The sequence below is a fragment of the Kogia breviceps genome, chromosome 5, assembly GCF_026419965.1.
Source record: "Kogia breviceps isolate mKogBre1 chromosome 5, mKogBre1 haplotype 1, whole genome shotgun sequence".
NCBI classification, from domain to species: Eukaryota; Metazoa; Chordata; class Mammalia; order Artiodactyla; family Physeteridae; genus Kogia; species Kogia breviceps.
The window spans coordinates 102,369,473-102,391,906 of record NC_081314.1 but is presented as its reverse complement, the minus strand read 5'-3'; the positions used below and the strand labels follow the sequence as shown (position 1 = coordinate 102,391,906).

Sequence of the window (22,434 nt, the reverse complement as noted above, 5' to 3'; positions counted from 1 at the left end):
AAAACATGATGATCCAAAACCTATGGGATGCAGCAAAAGCAGTTCTAAGAGGGAAGTTTATAACTATACAAGCCTACCTCAAGAAACAAGAAAAATCTCAAATAAGCAATCAAACCTTACACCTGAAGGAACTAGAGAAAGAAGAACAAACAAAACCCAAAGTTAGCAGAAAGAAAGAAATCATAAAGATCAGAGCAGAAATAAATGAAATAGAAACAAAGAAGGCAATAGCAAAGATCAATAAAACTAAAAGCTGGTTCTTGGAGAAGATAAATAAAATTGATAAACCATTAGCCAGACTGATCAAGAAAAAGAGGGAGAGGACTCAAATCAATAAAATTAGAAATGAAAAAGTACAAGTTACATCAGACACTGCAGAAATACAAAGCATCCTAAGAGACTACTACAAGCAAATCTATGCCAATAAAATGGACAACCTGGAAGAAATGGACAAATTCTTAGAAAGGTATAACCTTCCAAGACTAAACCAGAAAGAAATAGAAACATGAACAGACCAATCACAAGTAATGAAATTGAAACTGTGATTAAAAACCTTCCAACAAACAAAAGTCTAGGACCAGATGGCTTCACAGGTGAATTCTATCAAACATTTAGAGAAGAGCTAACACCCATCCTTCTCAAACTCTTCCAAAAAATTGCAGAGGAAGGAACACTCCCAAACTCATTCTATGAGGTCACCATCACCCTGATACCAAAACCAGACAAAGATACTACACAAAAAGAAAATGGCAGACCAATATCACTGATGAATATAGATACAAAAATCCTCAACAAAATACCAGCAAACAGAATCCAACAGCACATTAAAAGGATCATACATCATGATCAAATGGGGTTTATCCCAGGGAGGCAAGGATTCTTCAATATATGCAAATCAATCAATGTGATACACCATATGAACAAATTGAATAATAAAAACCATATGATCATCTCAATAGATGCAGAAAAAGCTTTTGACAAAATTCAACACCCATTTATGATAAAAACTCTCCAGAAGGTGAGCAACATAATAAAGGCCATATATGACCAAACCGCAGCAAACTTCATTCTCAATGGTTAGAAACTGAAACCATTTCCTCTAAGATCAGGAACAAGAAAAAGATGTCCATTCTCACCACAATTATTCAACATAGTTTTGTAAGTCCTAGCCATGGCAATCAGAGAAGAAAAAGAAATAAAAGGAATTCAAATTGGAAAAGAAGAAGTAAAACTGTCACTGTTTGCAGATGACGTGATACTATACATAGAGAATCCTAAAAATGCCACCAGAAAACTACAAGAGCTAATCAATGAATTTGCTAAAGTAGGATACAAAATTAATGCACAGAACTCTCTTGCATTACTATACACTAATGATGAAAAATCTGAAAGAGAAATTAAGGAAACACTCCCATTTACCACTGTAACAAAAAGAATAAAATACTAGGGAGACAAAAGAGATGTATGCAGAAAACTATAAGATACTGATGAAAGAAATTAAAGATGATAGCAACAGATGGAGAGATATACCACGTTCTTGGATTGGAAGAATCAATATTATGAAAATGACTATACTACCCAAAGCAATCTACAGATTCAATGCAATCCCTATCAAATTACCAATGGCATTTTTTACAGAAGTAGAGCAAAAACTCTTAAAATTTGTATGGAGACACAAAAGACCCCGAATAGCCAAAGCAGTCTTGAGGGGAAAAAAACAGAGCTGGAGGAATCAGACTCCCTGACTTCAGACTATACTACAAAGCTACAGTAATCAAGACAATATGGTACTGGCACAAAAACAGAAACAGATCAATGGAACAAGATAGAAAGCTCAGAGATAAAGCCACACATCTATGGTCAACTAATCTATGACAAAGGAGGCAAAGATATACAATGGAGAAAAGACAGTCTCTTCAGTAAGTAGTGCTGGGAAAACTGGACAGCTACATGTAGAAGAATGAAATTAGAACACTCCCTAACACCATACACAAAAATAAACTCAAAATGGATTAGAGACCTAAATGTAAGACTGGACACTATAAAACTCTTAGAGGAAAACATAGGAAGAACACTCTTTGACATAAATCACAGCAAGATCTTTTTTGATCCACTTCCTAGAGTAATGGAAATAAAAACAAAAATAAACAAATGGGATCTAATGTAACTTAAAAGGTTTTGCACAGCAAAGAAAAATACAAACGACGAAAAGACAAGCTTCAGAATGGGAGAAAATTTTTGCAAATGGATCAACGGACAAAGGATTTATCTCCAAACTATATAAACAGCTCATGCAGCTCAATATTAAAAAACAAACAACCCAATCCAAAAATGGTCAGAAGACCTAAATAGACATTTCTCCAAAGAAGACATACAGATGGCCAAGAAGCACATGAAAAGATGCTCAACATCACTAATTATTAGAGAAATGCAAATCAAAACTACAATGAGGTATCACATCACACCAGTCAGAATGGGCATCATCAGAAAATCTACAAACAACAAATGCTGGAGAGGGTGTGGAGAAAAGGGCACCCTCTTGCACTGTTGGTGGGAATGTAAATTGATACAGCCACTATGGAGAACAGTATGGAGGTTCCTTAAAAAACTAAAAATACAATTACCATATGATCCAGCAATCCCACTACTGGGCATATACCCAGAGCAAACCATAATTCAAAAAGACACATGCACCCCAATGTTCATTGCAGCACTATTTACAATAGCCAGGTCATGGAAACACCCTAAATGCCCATCGACAGACAAATGGATAAAGAAGATGTGGTACATATATACAATGGAATATTACCCAGCCATAAAAAGAAATGAAATTGGGACATTTGTAGAGATGTGGATGGACCTAGAGACTGTCATACAGATTGGTAAGTCAGAAGGAGAAAAACCAATATATATTAACACATATATGTGGAACCTAGAAAAATGGTACAGATGAACTGGTTTGTAGGGCAGAAATTGAGACACAGATGTAGAGAACAAACGTATGGACACCAAGCAGGGAAAGCGGCAGGGTGGTGGGCATGGTGGTGGGATGAATTGGGTGATTGGGATTGACATGTATACACTGATGTGTATAAAATTGATGACTAATAAGAACCTGCTGTATAAAAAAGAAAATAAAATTAAAGAAATTTTTTAAAAAAGAAAAGGAATTGAGGTGCAGGCCTTTAGTGTGCGGTTTTATGTGTGTCTGGCTAGGAGTTAGGCTGTGTTCATTGTTTATGGTTGCTGTAGCTGTTCCTTGCCAGTCAATTTCCCCACCTCTACTCCCCACCCTTTGGGCAAACACTGTTCTGATTTTATCATCATAGGTTAGTTTTGCTATCCTTGAACTTCATGCAAAGAACCATATAGGATTTACTCTTTTATGTCTGAGTACTTTTGTTAACATAATGTTTTTGAGATTCATCTATGTTGTACGTATTGCTTTTTATTACTAAACGATCAATATTCTATTGTATGGATATACCATAATTTGTTTATTCAGTCTCTTGTTGATGGACTATTTGGGTGGTTTCTTTTTTTTCTTCTTCTTTTTTTTTGGCTACCATGAATAAAACTTCTGAGATTGGGTTCCCTGGAAAACAGATTCTGAATTGAAGATTTTTCTGCATAAAGGTTTCAACAGGTGTTCTTGGTATCAGCACTTGTAGGGGAGCAACAGAGGCAGGATTGGGTGGAAGGAGAAATTGAACTGCAACACAGCTGAAGCTGGGATGCCCCTCGAGAGTTGCCCTCTGTATTAGTTATCTATAGCTGCAGAAGAAATCATCCCCAAACTTAGTGGCTTAAAACAACCATGATCGTTTATTATCTTTCTGGGTTCAGAATTTGGAAGCAGCATGCCTGGGTAGTTCTGGATTAGGATCTCTCATAAAGTTGCCCTCAGATGGTGGCTGGAGCTGGTGTCATCTTAAACGCTTCTTCACCCATGTGTGGTGCCTGGGCTGGGAAGACTCAACAAGCTGAAACAGCTAAAGCTCCTCAGCTTTCTCTATCTCTGTGTAGTTTCTCCCCTTGGTATCTCCAGCATGGAGGTTTCAGAGTAGCCAGGTTTCTTAAATGTCTCCTGTAGGCTCAAGTCTTCTCAAGCATCTGTCCTGAGTGAGAGAGAGCTAGGTGGAAGCCAAATCACCTTTTATGATCCAGCCTGGAAGTCACACAACACATTTCTTTCACACTATTAGTCAAGACAGATACAAAAATCCATGTGATTCAGGGAGAGAACATAAACCTTTCTCTCAGTGGAGAAGTATCATCATTATAGGAAGCGTGAGTGAGATGGAATACATAGTACAGCTGTCTTTGGAAAATATATTCTTTGAGGTATTGAGGCTGCGGGTTGAGCCTTTATTCCCTGGTATTGACTAGTCATAGTGTGTGTCGTGAGGCTCTTGGGTGAGCTGACTCTCTTCAGTTGAGGGCAATTTCTAGAAAAGGATTCAGCTGTTTTCTTAGTTGCCGACATCCCCCAAGGCTGGAGGAATGAGTGCTTCAGTCCTACAGAGGAGGATCCAGGTGGCATACGATAGCATGCACTGCAGGTAATAGAAGCATTCAAGTCTCTTTGTGGACATATATTTCCACTTATTTTGCATATCTATCTAGATGTTGAATTTCTGTCATAGGTAGGTGTATCTTTAGCCTTATGATACTACCAAACATGTTTCCAAAATGGTTGTACCATTTGAAATTCTCAGCAGCAATTTGCTAGAGTTCCAGTTGTTTCACATCCTTAACAACATTTGGCATCGTCTGTTTTGTAATTTTAGCTGGTCTAGTTGGGTGTGAAATGATATTTCATTGTGGTTTTAACTTGCGTTCCTCTGATGACTAATATGCTGATCATTTTCATGTGCTTAGTGCCCTTACATATATCTTTTTTAATGAACTGAGTATTCAAATCTTTTGTCCATTTAAAGTTTTTTTATTTTTTTATTTTTGCGGTATGCGGGCCTCTCACTGCTGTGGCCTCTCCCGTTGCGGAGCACAGGCTCCGGACGCGCAGGCTCAGCGGCCATGGCTCACGGGCCCGGCCGCTCCGCGGCACGTGGGACCCTCCCGGACCGGGGCACGAACCCGTGTACCCTGCATTGGCAGGTGGACTCTCAACCACTGCGTCAGCAGGGAAGCCCTTTTGTCCATTTAAAAAAGTGGGTTGTTTGTATTCTTATTAGTAATGTGTACTCTTTACAATTTACAAATTACAATCCTAATTTAAAGTTACAGAAACACTTCCTTTGTCAGAAAAGTACTGCAAATATTTTCTCCCGGTCTGTGGCTTCCATTTTTATTTTCTTAACGGTGTCTTTTGCTGAGCAGTTTTTAGTTTTAAGTACAATTTATCAATTTTTTTCTTTTATGTTTTGTGTCCTCTTAAAAAAATTGTTTTTTGTCTTTCCCAAAGTTGCAAAGATATTCTCCTGTTTTCTCACAGAAGCTTTGTAGTTTTAACTATTGCTTTTGGATCTCTGGTCCATCTCAAATTGAGTTTTGAGTGTGGTATATAATCCAGTTAGTCCATTTGTTGAAACATTTTTCCTTTTCCAGCTGAATTGCCTTGTAATCTTTTTAAAGAATCAACTGACTATATATGTTTTATCTATTTCTAAACTCTTTATTCTATTTCATTGGTAAATCTGGCTGTCTTTATGATGATCTCATAATGTTTTGATTGCTATGGCTGTATAGTAAGTCATAAAATTAGTAATGTCAGTCATCCAACTCTGTTCTTCTTTTACTTTTTAAAAAATGTTTATTGGAGTATAGTTGATTTACAATGTTGTATTAGTTTCAGGTGTACAGCAAAGTGAATCAGTTATACATATATATATATCCACTCTTTTTTTTAGATTCTTTTCCCATATAGGCCATTACAGAGTATTGAGTAGAGTTCCCTGTTTATTTTGGCTTTTCCAGGTCTCTTACATTTCAATAACACTTTAAGATCAGTTTGTCAATTTCTATAAAAAAGTTCTTTTGTTTTTGGATTTTGGCCTTATCAATTTGGGGAAAATAGACACCTTAACAACTTTGAGTCTTTCATACGTACATGGTATATATTTCCACTTGTTTAGATCTTTTAAAATTTCTTTCAGTAATGAGATCATACACACATTTTGTTAAATTTATTTCCCAAAATTTTATGACTTGTAAGCTAATTTAAATGGAAATTATTTAATAATTTTATTTCCAAGTTATTTGATGCTAGCATGTAGAAATAAATATAATTTTGTTTATTTTGTATCATGAAACCTTGCTAAATTTACTTATTACTTCTAGCAGCTTTTTTTGAGACACCTTAGGATTTTCTATGTATTTGATGATGTCATCTGCAACAGAAGATAGTTTTATTTCTCCCTTTCTTTATGCTTTTTATTTATTTTTCTTATCTATGGCAGTGGTCAGCATTTTCAGCACAATGTTGAATAAAAGTGGTTACAGCAGTTATATTAAACTCTTTTCTGTCAGTCTTAGTCGGGAAAGCATTCAATATTACACTATTAAGTATGATGTTAGTGGTAGGGTCTTCATAGATGATTTTTATCAGTTTGAAGAAGTTCCCTTTTATTCCTTATTTGCTGAGAGTTTAAAAAATATGTTGGATGCTTTTTGCCCCTTTATTGAAATGATTTTTGAATTGATGATTATTGAAATGATCATATGGTCTTCCCCTTTTAATTTGGCATATGGTGAATTAAATACTTAATTTTCTATTGTTAAACCAACTTTGCACTCCTGGTATAAATCTCACTTTGTCATGATGGATTGTCAGTTTTATATATTGCTGGATTTGATTTGCTACGATTTCAAAAAGATTTTTGCATCTGTGTAAATGAGGTTTATTGGTCTGTAATTTTCTTTTCTTATAATGTTTTTGTCAGATTTTGGTATGAGGGTTATCTTGGCATTATAAAATCATTTGGGAAGTTTCTCCCTTTCTTTGTTTTCTAAAAGAGTTTATACAAGATTGGTATTATTTATTCCCTAATTCATCAGTAAAGCTGTCTGGGCTGGTAGTTGGTTGCTTTCAGTATTTTCTCCTTATTTTTGAGTTTTAGCAGTTCAACCATGATGTGTCTAAGTGTGGTTTTCCCTGCATTTATCTTGCTTGTGCTTTACTGCGTTTCTTGTACCAAGTTTGAGGATTTTTGACCAGTATTCCTTCAGATATTTTATCTGCCCTATTCCTTCTCTTCTCCCTTTCTGGGACTCCATTTGCTTTTAGGTTAGACTCTTTGATATTGTCCCACATGTCCCAGAAGCTCTGTTTATTTTTTTAAGTCATTTTTTTCCTCCAAATTTCAGGGGAATTTACACCCAGACTTTGAATCTCCCTTCTATATGGCTCCCTCCTTTCCGGGATATCTCCCTTCAATTTCCAGTTGTGTGGTAGCCCCAGACCGTCTCCTTTCATACCTCGACCCATTAAGACTGTGGCTTTCTGCTGATGTTTCAGCCACTCCTGCTATACAGACTGGGTAGTGCTCTTAGTGGAGAGACTGTATAAACTTGGAATAGCCTTCAGTTTCTCTCTGCTTTTTATTGCTGTCCAATGTCCTCAAGTAGTTAGTTTTAAATTTTTGTCCAGTGTTTAAAATTGTCATCTGGGGGAGGGTTAATATGGTACAATCTACTCCATCATTATTGGAACTGGAACTCTCTGCTTCCTGTATTCATATGCTTAGTTAATTTGTTCACCATCCACCCTGTCTTTCAATTTAGAGTCCCCAGTGTCCCCAGTGTCCCCAACTCAAAATAACCAGTCACTAGATCCAAACAATCGAGTCTCAGGATGCTCCTGAGTTGATTGATACCTGACTTCCTTAGAGCCACTGTTTTAGATCAGGTTCTCATTTAGCTAGCAGGTCTTCTTTGCCTCCCAGCCTCAGTCACGTCCGTATTGCTTGAGATACCTTCCTAAAAAACATTCCTTACTATGTTACTTCCTTGTTTTAAGACCCCTCTAGGCTCCTGAAGGGTTAAATCTTTTTTTTTTTTAACATCTTTATTGGAGTATAATTGCTTTACAATGGTGTGTTAGCTTCTGCTTTATAACAAAGTGAATCAGTTATACATATACATATGTTCCCATATCTCTTCCCTCTTGCGTCTCCCTCTCTCCCACCCTCCCTATCCCACCCCTCTAGGTGGTCACAAAGCACCCAGCTGATCTCCCTGTGCTATGCGGCTGCTTCCCACTAGCTATCTATTTGATGTTCGGTAGTGTATATATGTCCATGCCACTTTCTCACTCTGTCACGGCTTGCCCTGAAGGGTTAAATCTTTTAGGCTTGTTCTATAAAGCTGCTCACAATGCAGCTTATGTCCTGCTATTGATCCACGTAGAACCAATGCTCCTGATATGTTAAGCTTTTCTCTGTTCTTGGACACATCAGAACTTTCCATGTTTTTGAATTTTTGCTGTTTGTATCCTGCCTACATTTTATCTGACTTCTTTATTTTTTATTTTTTTAAATTTTATTTTTATTTATTTTTTTTCACACACACACTGTATTTTATTTTTTATTTTATTATTATTATTTCTTGTGGTACACAGGCCTCTCACTGTTGTGGCCTCTCCCACAACATTGTATAAGCATTGTAGATTCTCAGTGTATATATTTTTTGATGATCTTACAAAAAATATTTTTCAGCAATGGTATTCAAAATAATGGTTTTACATATAGAAATTAAAGGCCACAGACCCCCAAAGAAAAACCAATTGGCCAGTTCATATACTATTCTGTTATTTATTGTTTCTTTAGGAACATTTACCCCACATCAAGCACCCCTATAGAATTCTGCAAGAATGGTGGAACCTGGGAAAATGGCAGATGCATTTGTCCAGAAGAGTGGAAAGGACGGAGATGTACAATCAGTAAGTTACTTGGGATAATACTAGGGTGTGAGATTTAGGTGACTCTTGTGTTTATAAGGACAGCAGCAAAGCTTCTTGAAGCTTCCGTTAATGACTGCAGTAACAATAGGCATAATGATGACAGATTTAAGATGTGTTTATTAGCTCAATAGTAAAAGCTGAGTTTTCTTGTGCTATTTACCTGTATGTTCAATACACCTCATTTCTTTCCCAACTGTCAAGTTTCTCTGTAAAACTCATAGTTGATTTTCTTTCTGACTGCAGTGTCTACTATAGAGCAATGGGTAATATGGTTTTCTCAGCTCCTTTCAATTGGTGATACACCATATTACGCCATTTCAAATATCATAATTCTAACATACTTAACTTTTCTGAAATCAAGAGGCATCTTCTTATCCAAGTATATACTTAGATGAAGTGTTTGTTTTTTCTTCCTTTCTCTTGGAGAGATGTTATTAAATTAGTGGCTTGACTTCGGTCAGTGATATCTCAGAATCAAAGTTCAAAGCCACTTCTTGATATGCAGTGTGCTTCCCAACACTCTACACACTTCATGCTGCCTGCTTAAGATTCAGAGCCCTAGAAGCTCACTCCTATAATTACCTGCCCTCCAACCAGCCAGTGTATCCCACATACCCCATGACTTTAGCGTTTTGTTTAACCCACACCCTCATGATGCCCTTTGCCACTGTAGGCCCTATATCTTTGATTTTCAAGATTTCAACTAATCTGATACACTATCCTTTCTGATGTGTTAGTGATCACATCCCACCTCTACTGAGTTATATATTGTGCACATTTTAACTGGAACCTGTAATCGAACATACTAGTTACTGTAATGGTAGTAACTTAACTAGATAAGAAAGAATGTAGTTCCTGGCTGGTCAGTGAGTCCTATAAGCCTTCTATTACCCTTCAAATTACACCGGAGAGGTTTTCAACACCGACTTTTGTCTGGTTTGAAATTTGAGAAAGAAAAGTGAAAATTTATAATGAAAACTTTTTGATTAATGATGAATTTATGGTGAAGAATATTTTTTCTTTCCCTTATAGTTAATTTCTGTGAAAACAGTACCTATGAGAATTTTACTTTTGACAGAATTCCAGTGGGAAGATATGGCTCTTCCTTGCAAACCTGTGACAAGAGCACTCTGAATGGTATGTGCTTTTCCAAGCATCTCCTCTGTTTAGGCATATGAATTGCTATGCTGGGTCATACCTATCATCTCTCCAACTGGTGTTAGGTCCCTAGATGAGGCATCGAGGAAGATTTTGTGGAAGGGTTTGGCTCCATTTCGTGATGCCAGTGTTCAAAGTTTTGGGTGTTACCTCATGTAATTCCCAGTTTTCCTAAAAACTGAAATATAGATCAGTAGTAAATTCCTTTTAATTCTTCAATTGATTTATTCTTGCAGCCTCCTCCATTTCCTGGAGTTTGATCAGGTTAAGATCTGCTGTTACGTAATTTATCTCAATTTTAAAGATTGGCTAGACTGTAGATTTACTCCATATCTATTCTGAGACTTCATATTTCTAGGTAGAATTGCAGTTAGGTCTGTTCACAGTTAGGAGTCCTTCATCTCTTTGATCATTTTAGTTGTCCATCTTGGAACATTTTCTAGCTTCATCATACCTTTCCTGAAGCGTGACAACCTTGCTTGCACAGAGGCTTTCCAAGAATAAAGGAGCAAATGATATTTTCTATTTCTAATATGCTCCCTGATGATATCTAGCATTTTGACGACATATATGATTTTAATGCCAGATTGGGTAATATCTTCTAAGAGTAGCCCTTTAAATTCATAAACCCCTTTCCTGACAGCTTAGAGCCCATTATGCCATATGATTTTCCCTAAATGTTTTTAACAGTCCTTGGTTTGCATTGATTTTCATCTGACCAATCCTCCTGCCTCTCACACTTTTCTTCAGGTTATCATCCACTTCCTGCAGAACCGGATATCTCAGTAACTAATTCTAGATGTTTATGCAAGTGTTTGATAGAACTTCTGCCAATAATGAACCTGGGAAAATGTTTCACATTTTATTTAGATATTTATTTCTATGTGTGTCAAGGGCTCTTTGAAACACTAAATTGCATGCACTGCTCCTTCCTATGTCCTTCTTTGCCTTATTTATTCTAAGAAATTATTTAGACCAGCATTCCATTTGCCAAATCTAAATTGCCTCTGCCCACATATGTCATGCTTACTCAAGTATTCAAGATTCTACTCTTTACATAGTTCCTTCCATCTTCTTGATTAAAAGCTCAGAGGTAAAAGAAGAGCTTCAACTGTATTGGTACTTATTTCCTGTGGTATGTCCATAGATACTTACCGTCATAATTTTTTTTATAGTATTTGTTTTTTAAAATTTATTTATTTATTTTTTGCTGCCTTGGATATTCCTTGCTGTGTGCGGGCTTTCTTTAGTTGCGGTGAGCGGGGGCTACTCTTTGTTGCACTGCACGTGCTTCTCATTGCGGTGGCTTCTCTTGTTGCAGAGCTCAGGCTCTAGGCGCATGGGCTTCAGTAGTTGTGGAACGCGGGCTCAGTAGTTGTGGCTCGTAGGCTCTAGAGTGCAGGCTCAGTAGGTGTGGTGCACGGGCTTAGTTGCTCCGCGGCATGTGGGATCTTCCTGGACCAGGGCTCGAACCTGTGTCCCCTGCATTGGCAGGCGGATTCTTAACCACTGCACCACCAGGGAAGTCCTACTGTCATAATTTTTATGTTTTTTGTATCTTAAATATTTCGTTATAATTTACAAAACAGATATGGCTACAAAAAATAACTGTGCTGTTGAATCAGGAAGCTTAAAAATGTCAGTAATATAGCCATCAAGGGACATCACACTTGCTTGAAAGATATTACTTTTTTTGGGAGAAGAGAATCACCATCTTTCATTTGGATATGTATTTTTCTTTTCTGAGTAACTATTATGAAAATGTTTATTATACTTTGAATTTCAGGCTGAGCCCATAAAATAATGTAAAGGTACAGATTCCAACTATTGGCAAACTTGCTTTAGTATTAATAATTACTTGTAATTATTTGGTTTTATATAGCAAATGACCAAAATACTTTTCAATGATCTTGAGTAGGTAGGTTCATACTTGTAGGTAATATAGAGGAAAAGATGCATTTGAACTATGACCACTTAAAAATTAACATCCTACACATATGTTTAAAATTTTCATTATGCCATAGAGTAGAGGTGGAGCAATCTTATGAGTGACTTTAACCTTCTTAAGTGTTGTAGAGGCAATCTCTAGTTTCAATATTTCTAGTGGTTGCCCCCTTAAGTAGTTAGCCAAAGCTGGTCCTGAGAAGAGTTCATCTACTAATCAGCTGTCCCTTTAATGACAGCTGGAGGTGATTTAATCTATTAAAAGTCTCTTAAGTACTAGCCATAGGAGGACATTGAAATACAGAGGCTCAGGTGATAATCCTAGGAAGTAAACCTAATGATTCAACAAGTATTTATTGGGAGCCAGCAACACATAGACTAGATGCTGCAGTACAATAGAACTCTTTGCCTTCCAGGTGTTATCCAGATTTGGATAAAGAAGGAAAGATCAACATATAATTAAATAGTAGGAATTTTTCATATTGTTTCTGATCTCTCAGTGTAGTATTCTCTATCACATCCAATTCAAAGCCCTTATGTCCCTAGCTATTGGAAGGCAAACCTTCCTTGCAGACTTCAAAGGAAGAGAATAGTTGACCCGTCTTTTGAATTCCGGATTTAAAAATCAAGACAAGTGGTATCTGCCTGAAATATTCTTGTAGTGATTGTCTGATTAACTTTTCCATTGCTGTGTATCAAACCACCCCAAACTTACTGACTTAATAAATATTTAAATTCCTCATAGTCTTGTGGGTTGTCTGTGGCAACTAGATTGTGCTGGAAGGTCCAAGGTGACCTCAATCATATGAGGCATTGATGCTGGCTGTTGGCTGGAGGGCTTCAGTTCTTCTCCACATGGCCTTTCATCCTCCAGTAGATTAGACCTTCCTCCTTATATGATGGTCTCAGGATAGCATTCCAAGAGGGCAAAGACCCAAAGTTCAAGTCTTCTTGAGGATCTAGGTTTTAGAACTCACACAATGTCATTTCTACCACATTTTGTTGGTCAAAGCAAGTTAGAAGGCCAGCCTAGATTCAGGAAGTGGAGGAACAGACTTGACTTCTTGATGGGAGGAGCAGTAAAATCACATTGTGAAGGGGTTACGTGTCCTGGAGCAGGTGGTTGCTCCCATCTTTGCAAACATTGTCTTTATTTCTTCTTCTTTTTTTTAAAAATTGAAGTATAGTTGATTTACAATATTATGTTAGTTTCAGGTGTACAGCAAAGTTATTCAGATATATATACATGTATTTTTTAAAATTCTTTTCCATTATTCATTATTACAAGATATTGAATATAGTTCCCTATGCTATACAGTAAACCCTTGTTGTTTATCTATTTTATATATGGTAGTATGTATCTGTTAATCCCATACTCATAATTTATCCCTCCCCCCATCTTCTTTTTATTAAAGTGGGCAATCCAGTGGCAACCTGGTTGTGCAGTCTTAATAAATATGGAGAGATAGAATTACAAAATGTGACAATGGGAAATTGTAATGAAAATCTGGAAACCCTGGAAAAGCAGGTATGCCATATGTTCCACGAGATGGTCAATGGGTAAAAGTTCAGATTCTGTGCAGATTCTCTGTTCTTCAGCTACTTGGTGCCAAATCAATGCTTTTAAAACTCTCAAATTAGAAATAACAAAGACTAGTAACTAAAACCATTTTTTTAAATTGGAAGGACTGGTTCTTTATTTCAAAAAGACATTTATCAATGTTCAGTATCAAAACAGTTACACTATTGTTTTTTCTTTCTCCCAATCATCCCCAAAGAGACCACACCAAAGGGGAATACATTTTAAGCCAATTAAGCTGTAGGATGCACACGTAACTGACCTCACTGAAACCTCACCAAAAAGGGGGGGTAGGGTAGGGAAAGAAACTTTAAAAGATCAGCACACTGCCAGCCCAGACTGTAGAGAGCTCTCACAGCCAGAAGGGGTGACCAGTGTGTCCCAACTCCAAAGAAGCAAAGTTTCAAAATAATATAAAATTTAAAAACAATTTTGTACATAAGCTATTCAAGATTTCTCCAGCACTAAGTGATACAATGCACAATGAGATGACACTTTTATTAGAGACAGCAGCTTCAGACCCAGAAAAGGGTGATGAGATGAGTTTCATATGGCTAAATCAGTGGTACACGTCAGGTTCTGGTCCATCAGTCTGATCTGCTCATCCATCTCTTGGCAACAGGACTCTGCCAGCTCAGCTCGCTCCTCTGTGCGTTCCAAGTCTCCCTCAATAATCATCAACTTACGAGCCACCTCTTCATACTTCCTATCTGCCTCTTCTGCAATGTGCTTAGCTTCTTTGAGTTGGATTTCCTGGAGTTCCATTTTTTATTCATCTTTTAAGGCTCGGTTTTTAATAACCTTCATACCTCTCTCACTCTCATCAGCAGCTTTCTCAGCTTCCTCCACCTTTTGCAGGGCAGTGGCCAGGCGCTCTTGATCGAGGTCCAGTTCCTCTTCAATCAGCTGGATCCTACGGTTCAAGGAGGCCACCTCAGCCTCAGCCTGTTCCCGGGCCCGCCTTTCTCCCTCCACTTCCCGCTGGAGGCGCTTGGCCCTCTTCTCTGCATCACTGGCCTGCTGCTGCAGAACCTGGATCTTGCACTTCACCGCCTCGATGGTGGTGATCACGGCCATGGTCCCCACCCAGCCCCTGCTTGCCTTCGGGTTCCTGCCTCCTCCGCTCGGCGTTGCAGCTGCTTCTCCAAACCATTCTTATTTTTTAAAGTTGATATCCGTTTGGGAAAAGGGACAGTTGGACATGTTGGTTCGGCAGAGTTCAGCAAATGATAATCTATAGCATGTTTTAAATGGCCTCATATTTTTGACCACTGAAGTTTTGACTGAAAATAGATCCCTGACATTTGAGACCAAAACAAAGGTATTTCGATGGTCTACTAGATCAGAATAAAGAGAAACAAACTATGAGCAAAGACCTTTTGAAACAGGAAAGTTCAGAACCTGATGCTGGTTTCAGGGCTGTATCCATGAGCAGGTGAAGTGGGAAATATAACTGACTTAATATTTTTTCAGGTCAATTAAATTATTTTGACTAAGGATATACTCAAATGCAAATGCATGGAATTGTTAATTCCTAGGGCCAAGCAAGGGGAGGAAGAAGAAATTTATCTTTGTGTGTTCCTTCTGGGCACTAGGCATGTTACATATGTTATCTCATTTAGTCCTTATATAACCTCAGTGCGTTAGATTTTTATTCTCATGTTATAAATGATTCTAGCCAATCACACTTACTAGTTATTGAGCACTTACTAAATGCTGAATACTGTGCCAAACATTTTATGTATGTTATTTTAATTTTAAAAACAACTATATAGGTAGGTATTGATGTACCCATACTATAGATAAGGAAACTGTCTCTGAGAGTGTAGTATTTTGCCCAGTGAACCACAGCCAACTAGTGATGGAGCTGGTCTTGATTTTAAAGTCCACACTCTACCACACTGGTTCCCTAATCACAGTTGTATGGGGGTGGTGATGAGGGTGGAGTGTGGAGGTGGCTGCCAACGATATAGGCTGTACCAGCTACACAGACTGGGGGAAAGGCTTCACATTCTGGAGTAGTCTGACAAGCCAGTTTTTGACTCTCAGCTCTGTCGTTTGTAAGCTGTCTGAACTTTTGGTGAGCTCCATAACCTCTCCAAGCCTTTAAATAGGGGTGAAGATGCTCAACTTGCAATGTCGTTTTGTGTATTAAATGTGATAACATCTATAATACATCTAGCAAAGTGCCTAACACATAGCAGAGACCTGGCTATCAAATGAGAGCATTGTTTCTATCTACTGATTGGACATTGTTTCTGACCCTTCCCCCGGGGTGAATAGCCTATGACCTTGGTTTGATCTTTGAAATGCTGCCATCATCTGGTGAAAAATAAGCCACACAGACGCACACACATTGACACACGACTAAGGACAATGTGGATTAACATCCTTTAGCTTCACGACCCAGAGCCCCGAGGCTCATTGGTACCTGGAGAGGTTGCCTAGGTCAGTGCTTCCCAAACTCTCTGTGCTGAAAAGCCGGCTTTAAAAATTTCCCACCCATTGCAGACCATAATTTTGTAAAATACTGTAAAAATGAATTACTAGGAAAATGAAATGAAAAAAGATATATAAAATACAAATCCTTTTTAAAAAATTATTAGATTCAACAGCATAGAATTGTTATATCAGTTTCTGACCACTTTCTCTCAGTTTCTGTTCTTATCTCCCTATGGACCCTGTAACAATCAGTGAACCAACATTGGTCCATGGATCACACCTTGAGGAGCACTGATCTAAGACAGCCTCTCATAGTTAATTAATCCTGGCACGTAGTAAGGGCTGGGAAAGCCACTGGCCTGCATGTACTTTGTCCTTTGTGCAAGGAAAGAAGCAAACATGAAAAATGGAGTGGATGTGATGTTCAGGAGATTGAGGATGAGCTCAATTCCAGCTTATTCATCTGCAGTTGCTTGCAGTGTTTAGACACAGTTGTATAAAGTTAGGGCTTTTTTTTTTTTTAAACAGATTATCAACATCTCAACGCAGTCTCAAAATATTTCTGATGAAACCAGGATTTTAACATCTGATGCCAGTAAATTAACTCCTGAGAACATCACCTCTGCTACTAAAGTGGTTGGACAGATTTTTAACATAACCAGAAATGCTTTACCTGAGGTAAAACTCACACAGTTTTTTGTTGTTGTTGTTGTTGTTTCTTAGAAATTTTTATTCAATGTTTTGACTCATTATAGTGAAACAATGCTTTGGCTTTGGATAGCCTTTTTGCCAGGGTTATAACCTGCCCGTCCAGGGATTCCATTCTGTTACTTTAATGTGAAGTTTCTTAAAACTTTGAAATAGCTGCCAGCTTTTAAAAATGGGGCCATTTTGCATAAATCTAGACTTCCAGGTTCACACAGTTTTTAAAAAGAGGAGGGGAAGGAAGGAAGAAAGAAAGGCATTCCAAACTCTGCTTATTCCACGGTATGGACTTGGGCGTGGTTAGGTTGCTCAAAACCATTTTGCAGAGCACTCTTGCTGAGAGATGCTCAAAGAAATAGAAAAGGGCTCCTTTTTCAAATATTCCCTTTTGGGATAGTCACAATGATCATTATCATGTTAAATCTTCTGGAAAGTCCTGGAATGAACAAGTCTATTTCACTTTATTAATATGCTTATCAACTATATTTGACATCTCACCTCTATTCAATTCCAAGTAACTAGAGTTCCAAGAAACTCACTTTGGATCGTGCTGTTTTAAACTGTGACCCGTTTCTGCTGATCATATTTGCATTTTGTTTTTGGCTTTCCAAAAACATTAAGCTTAGTTTACATTTCTGATATCATGACCTGTTAAACTCTGGTACCTGAAAATGAGAACTGCAGGCAACATTTACCAATTGGCACAGCTTGGGTACTGGTCTAGCAGGGCTTATAAACCACCAATATGGAATGACCCAGTGTCTACTAGGGGGATATCAGCATGGCCTGAAAATATCTATTTTCTTCTATTCCCTTTAAATGTCTTATTTCAAAAAAATTGGTTTTTTGTTACCCTAGTTTCTTTAGAAAGAAAGTGGGATGCAAATCACAAGTTAATAAAATTGAAAGAAAAATAATGACCACCAAATGTAGAATTTATGGAAGGATTAGCCGATAAAGACAGAAGGGTATCACTATCCCAAAAGAAGGCAGTTAAACTGTAATTAAATGCAGAGAGATCGTCTCTTATGTACTCCTGAGTTTTTCATTGGAAGAAAACTGGAAATAATTTTACTAAGTCTAATAGTTATAGTAAGTATCACTAATACATTATACTAAGTATTATGGGCTATAATGTTTTGAAGAGCCCTGCACTCTTCTTATTTTGTTTCTGCTTCTGTATCCAGGCATCTGCTTTTGTGTTCTTGGGGGTAAGTGTGGAGGTTCTGTGAAAGACCTTGCTATGAGGTCTAATTCAGAGACCCAAGCTTCCTAATTGACTAGATTTATATTTTCACTGGGCCTTATTTCTGCCATCTTATGTAGATTAAAAACAAGCCTTTGATTTTGAAAAACACCTCTAGATTACCATACCGTTGGTGCCACTTGATAGCATAATAATTCATGATAACTATGGTGATGATGATGTGTGATATGTGTCTTCTGTGATGATCAGTGCCTTCTTCCTGGCAGGTGAAAATAGTTGCTGTAACAACAGTGAGTCAACTTCTAGATGCCAGTGAAGATGTTTTTCAAAGGGCTGCTGCTGGTGGTGATAATGATGCTCCCTTTGAAACGTAAGCACAATTCCAGTTTGGAAGGAAAACCTAATGAAGTGCTGCTTACTTTTCTAGGTTAAAGCATTAGCAGAGGTGTCTTTATTTCTCTCATGTATGCACTAAATGGATGATTCCTCTGGAATGCAGACTAAAGCCTTAGCTTTCCACCTGATCTTCAGTTATTAAATGGAGTGGTAAATGTTCACTCCTGGTTCCAGGGGTGGCCATGACCTGGGAGATAAGAATAACTGGGATTATTTAGATTACGACTTGTTTTCCCAGCCTTTGTTTGGCATGCCACAGGGACCACTGCATGCATAGTTTTTTGAACTCCTTTCTCAGTGCACAGAGCTGCAATAAACAGAATAACTTTGCAAGACACATTTCTAGTTCCCCTGCTGCCCCCCGACCCTAGCTCAGCTCTCCCCAAGATCCTAGTGTATTTTGATTAACCTTTCTTTAGTTTTCCTAAGGCTACACTGAAAAAAAAAAAAGAAAAAAAGGATCAAACTTTACCTGCTTTCTCTCTTTTCTATTCCTATGTTATGGATTACTTTGGGTTTTATATTTATACTAAAAGTCATAGGCTTTATTCATAGAGGTCTCTCATAGGATTCATTGTGTTTTTATCTTATATACAGTTTTCTTAATTCTTTAAAAATTTAATTAAATATGCATGCTCATTGTAGAAAAATAAGAAACTATATAGAGGAGCAAAAATTTAAAAATTGTCTCACCTTTATTAACCTGTTGGTATGTATTCTTCCAGATTTTTTTTCTCTCTGTGTGTATGTATCATACTACATACTCTTTTAATTTATAACTTGTTTTTGTCACTTTAATACTTTGTAAACATCTTTTTAATATAAATACCTATGCATCTACATCATAAATTTTAGATAAGTGCATAATATGAGTCAACTATTATTTAAGCAGTTCTCTGCTGCTGGACATTTAGATAGCCTCAAGTCTTTTGGTATTTCATTCTTGTACATAATCTTTGTTCGCATGACCTATTATTTCCTTAGGAGAAATTCCTAGTAGTTCTCAGTTCTCTAAAATTATAACCAGTACCTATTTAGTGTTGAGTCCTCAAAGCAGAAAAAGTGCAAATGCCTGAAACAGAACATTCACAAGATTATAATTCTGAGAGATGATGGTAGAGGTGTTATAAACAATTGAACTGGTGTATTTTATGACTTCAGATTTCTCTAGGAGTCTGGGTCCTTCTCACTGGGAGTGTCAACACTCCCATTTTTCTTGAAGTTGGTCTAGAGTCTGTGTTCAGTGAACTCCCTTCAGAGCTGGAGGTTCTGTGTTTGCAGTCCTGCTGGAGGCAAAGGAGAGGAGTGGATGTTTTTGGTGAGAAGGCTGAGGAAAGAGCCATTGTGGGATTTGGCTGAGAAAGTCACAGATCATGAGATAGATGAAAACACTGTCCCATTAATAAACAGTTATAAATTTTACTGGCTTAAGGCATGGAGGAAAAAGAAAACAATTCTGTGTGATTTGTGTGTAAAGTCCAAATGGCATAGAAGAAGGTGTTTAGAGGATAAATAAAAAATTTCAATATAGGATGCATTGAAATATGAAATGGTATAACCACACTCAATCTTTCCTTCCTCCTACTCTGAATTTCTAGTCTACTTATTTTTCTAATGATGGGCTATTAGTTTACCCTCTCCCAGGTGGTCTTTTGCCTAAACCCTTGTGGACTCAGGTCTTTATTCATGTAAATAAGGCTTTCGCCTCAATCTCGAGCCCTAAGATGTGTCAGCAAGCCCTTAGCTCTCCTCAGGAGAATACTCTTGGTGAGCTGCCAACAGAGGTAATCTCTCTCTCTCCTCTCTCCCCTGGAAGGAAATTAGCTGTTACTCGGGGCAACTCTTCCTTTCCAAACTCCATCCGCTGAACTGAGACCAACGTGCAAGGTCTCCTGATAGGCACCAGCCTAAATGGTGAATCTCACTCTGACTTTCCCCTTCTTTCATCAACAGTTTCCTTTTTGTGTCTCTAAGCTACTGAACTCCCCTTCTACACATATGAAGAGAAGTGGACAGGGTGAGAGTGAAACAGAGGAGAGTTGACAGGGAGGAAAGAACCCACTCCAGCTTCAGTCATCACACGTTGTCACAGCAGAGTTCTCCAGCATCCTTTCATGCATTCTCTTGTTCTAAACTAGGAGGAGGCAGGGTGTTGAAGTGGGCCCAGACAGGGCAGAGTCTCTGCTGGTAAAGGCATCTGACTCAATCAGTGAATCTAAGACCTTATTTCTCCATTTTGAACACTTCCTGTAAAGACTGATCCATAACCTTGAAACTTTGCTGTTACGTTCAAGCTCCTAATTGTCCTTGTTTACCTAACTTTGGGGATGTAAAACTGCTAATACTGACTACCTTGTACATTTCCATTGCACATTTCTGTTTGCATTTCTGTTCTAGCCAGCTTTCTTTGCTTATAAGACAGCTGATCAAGTTATCTTAACCAAAAGAGAATTACTGTAAAGAGGCATATGGAATCTCCTGGGAACCTAGGAAGAGGATCATAATACAGCTGGGCCTTATGGATGCTGGACCAGGGGGATGGCAGGGCTTCCAAGGCAGCTTTGAAGCTCTCAGTAGAGCAGTTTTGGGTCTTCCCTGTGGGAGAATGTAACGGTAATGGCTGTTGAAACCAGACGGTTCTGGATTTAAATCTTAGCATTGCTTTTTAGTAGCTACATGATTTAGGCCAAATTACTCCATATCTCTCCAAAGAGCCTCAGATTCTTCAGTGTAATATGGGAGTGATTTGGGGACTCGCTTCAGCAGGATTCTTGTGAGGCTCAAATGAGATAATGTATGTAAATCACTAGCATAATACCTGACTTGTCCATATTAAATCTTGGAAAAATAGGTTAGCAGCTGTGTTTATAATTAACATGACTCAGTAAACATGTATGTCTCATCTTTATTTATAGTTTCTGCTCTCTCATAATTTAAACCTTTCATGATGTTGGGGAAGTAAAATTAAAAACAAAATCTTCTCCCAACCCAGAAATCCTCTCCACAAAGACAGTAGAGAAAGAAAACATTTTAATTATTGCACAGGCATTAAACCAGAATGTGACGAACATCACAGACAAACCCCTAAGAGACTGGGAAGAAGAAGGGAATCTGACCTCTTTATGTAGGCAAGCAGATATAACCTGTTACATACATGTTTTCAGATAAATAATAACTAGTCCACAGTTAAGAGAACTCGATAGCACTATTTGTCACACACAGTTTATCCTAAGTTAACTGGGTAATTGAGGTGACCTTTTGTGTTAGCTAATTGACTTTATCCAGAGGAAAAACAAACCTTTCATATCTTTATGAAAGGAGGTAGTTTTGCAACTTGGAACAAGGTGCCCACCCACCGAAGTTAAGTTACTACCCCCTCACAGAAACTGGGAGATGGGGGCACTAGCTAGCTCCCTCGATGTTTCCATTTCAAAGAGATGGTTCCCAGGTCCCTGAGAAAGACACTCCTAGGTCATAAACCTGACAAAACGCCAATCTAGTTTTCAAAAGGATTTATTTACATTTCAAGGAGAAGAGAAAGTGCCTGCAAGTTTTCTAAAGTAAATGCTCAAAGGAAAAGGAGGGGAGGGAAATTTCTTCCCTTATTTTCCACAGGAAGAATTAAGCCTCTCATTTTTAATTTGTATTTGTCCTTACAATGATATGCAATTCTCCCTCAGTATCCGTGGGGGACTGGTTCCAGTACCACCCCCTCTCTTACCTCCCCGGCTCCCCACGGAAACCAAAATGCCCTGATGCTCAAGTCCCTTATATAAAATGGTGTAGTTGGCTATCCGTATCTGCAGGGGGTTCCACATTAGCAAATTCAACCAACCACGGAAGCGAAATCCGAAGGTACGGAGGGCCGACTCTAATGACCTCTCTGGTCCGCTTGAAAGCCAGGCTTTTCTGATATAACTGCTGCCCTAAATGGAAGATTCCTAGGGGAGAGAATCTGATTGCTTCTAGTCATTTGTACCAGGTTGACGGCCAGCCTCCTGATTGGGATCTCTGAGACGTGCACCCACCTATCATCCAATTAGTTATGACAAGAGGAGGAAAGAATAATATGGAAGGAATAAA

The 22,434-nt window shown here is 38.0% G+C and overlaps 1 protein-coding gene and 1 pseudogene across 1 annotated transcript in view; one reads left to right on the top strand and one right to left on the bottom strand.

Annotated features, from left to right (window-relative positions):
• ADGRG7 (adhesion G protein-coupled receptor G7) overlaps positions 1-22,434 on the top strand; it is a 93,199-nt gene that overhangs the window by 14,515 nt on the left and 56,250 nt on the right. The window contains 6 exon segments of the mRNA XM_067033516.1: positions 7,327-7,499; positions 8,787-8,899; positions 9,953-10,057; positions 13,438-13,550; positions 16,572-16,721; positions 18,222-18,325. Of these exon segments, the coding sequence (XP_066889617.1) occupies positions 7,327-7,499; positions 8,787-8,899; positions 9,953-10,057; positions 13,438-13,550; positions 16,572-16,721; positions 18,222-18,325 (758 nt within the window).
• Positions 14,148-14,678, bottom strand: LOC131757579 (tropomyosin alpha-3 chain pseudogene; annotated as a pseudogene).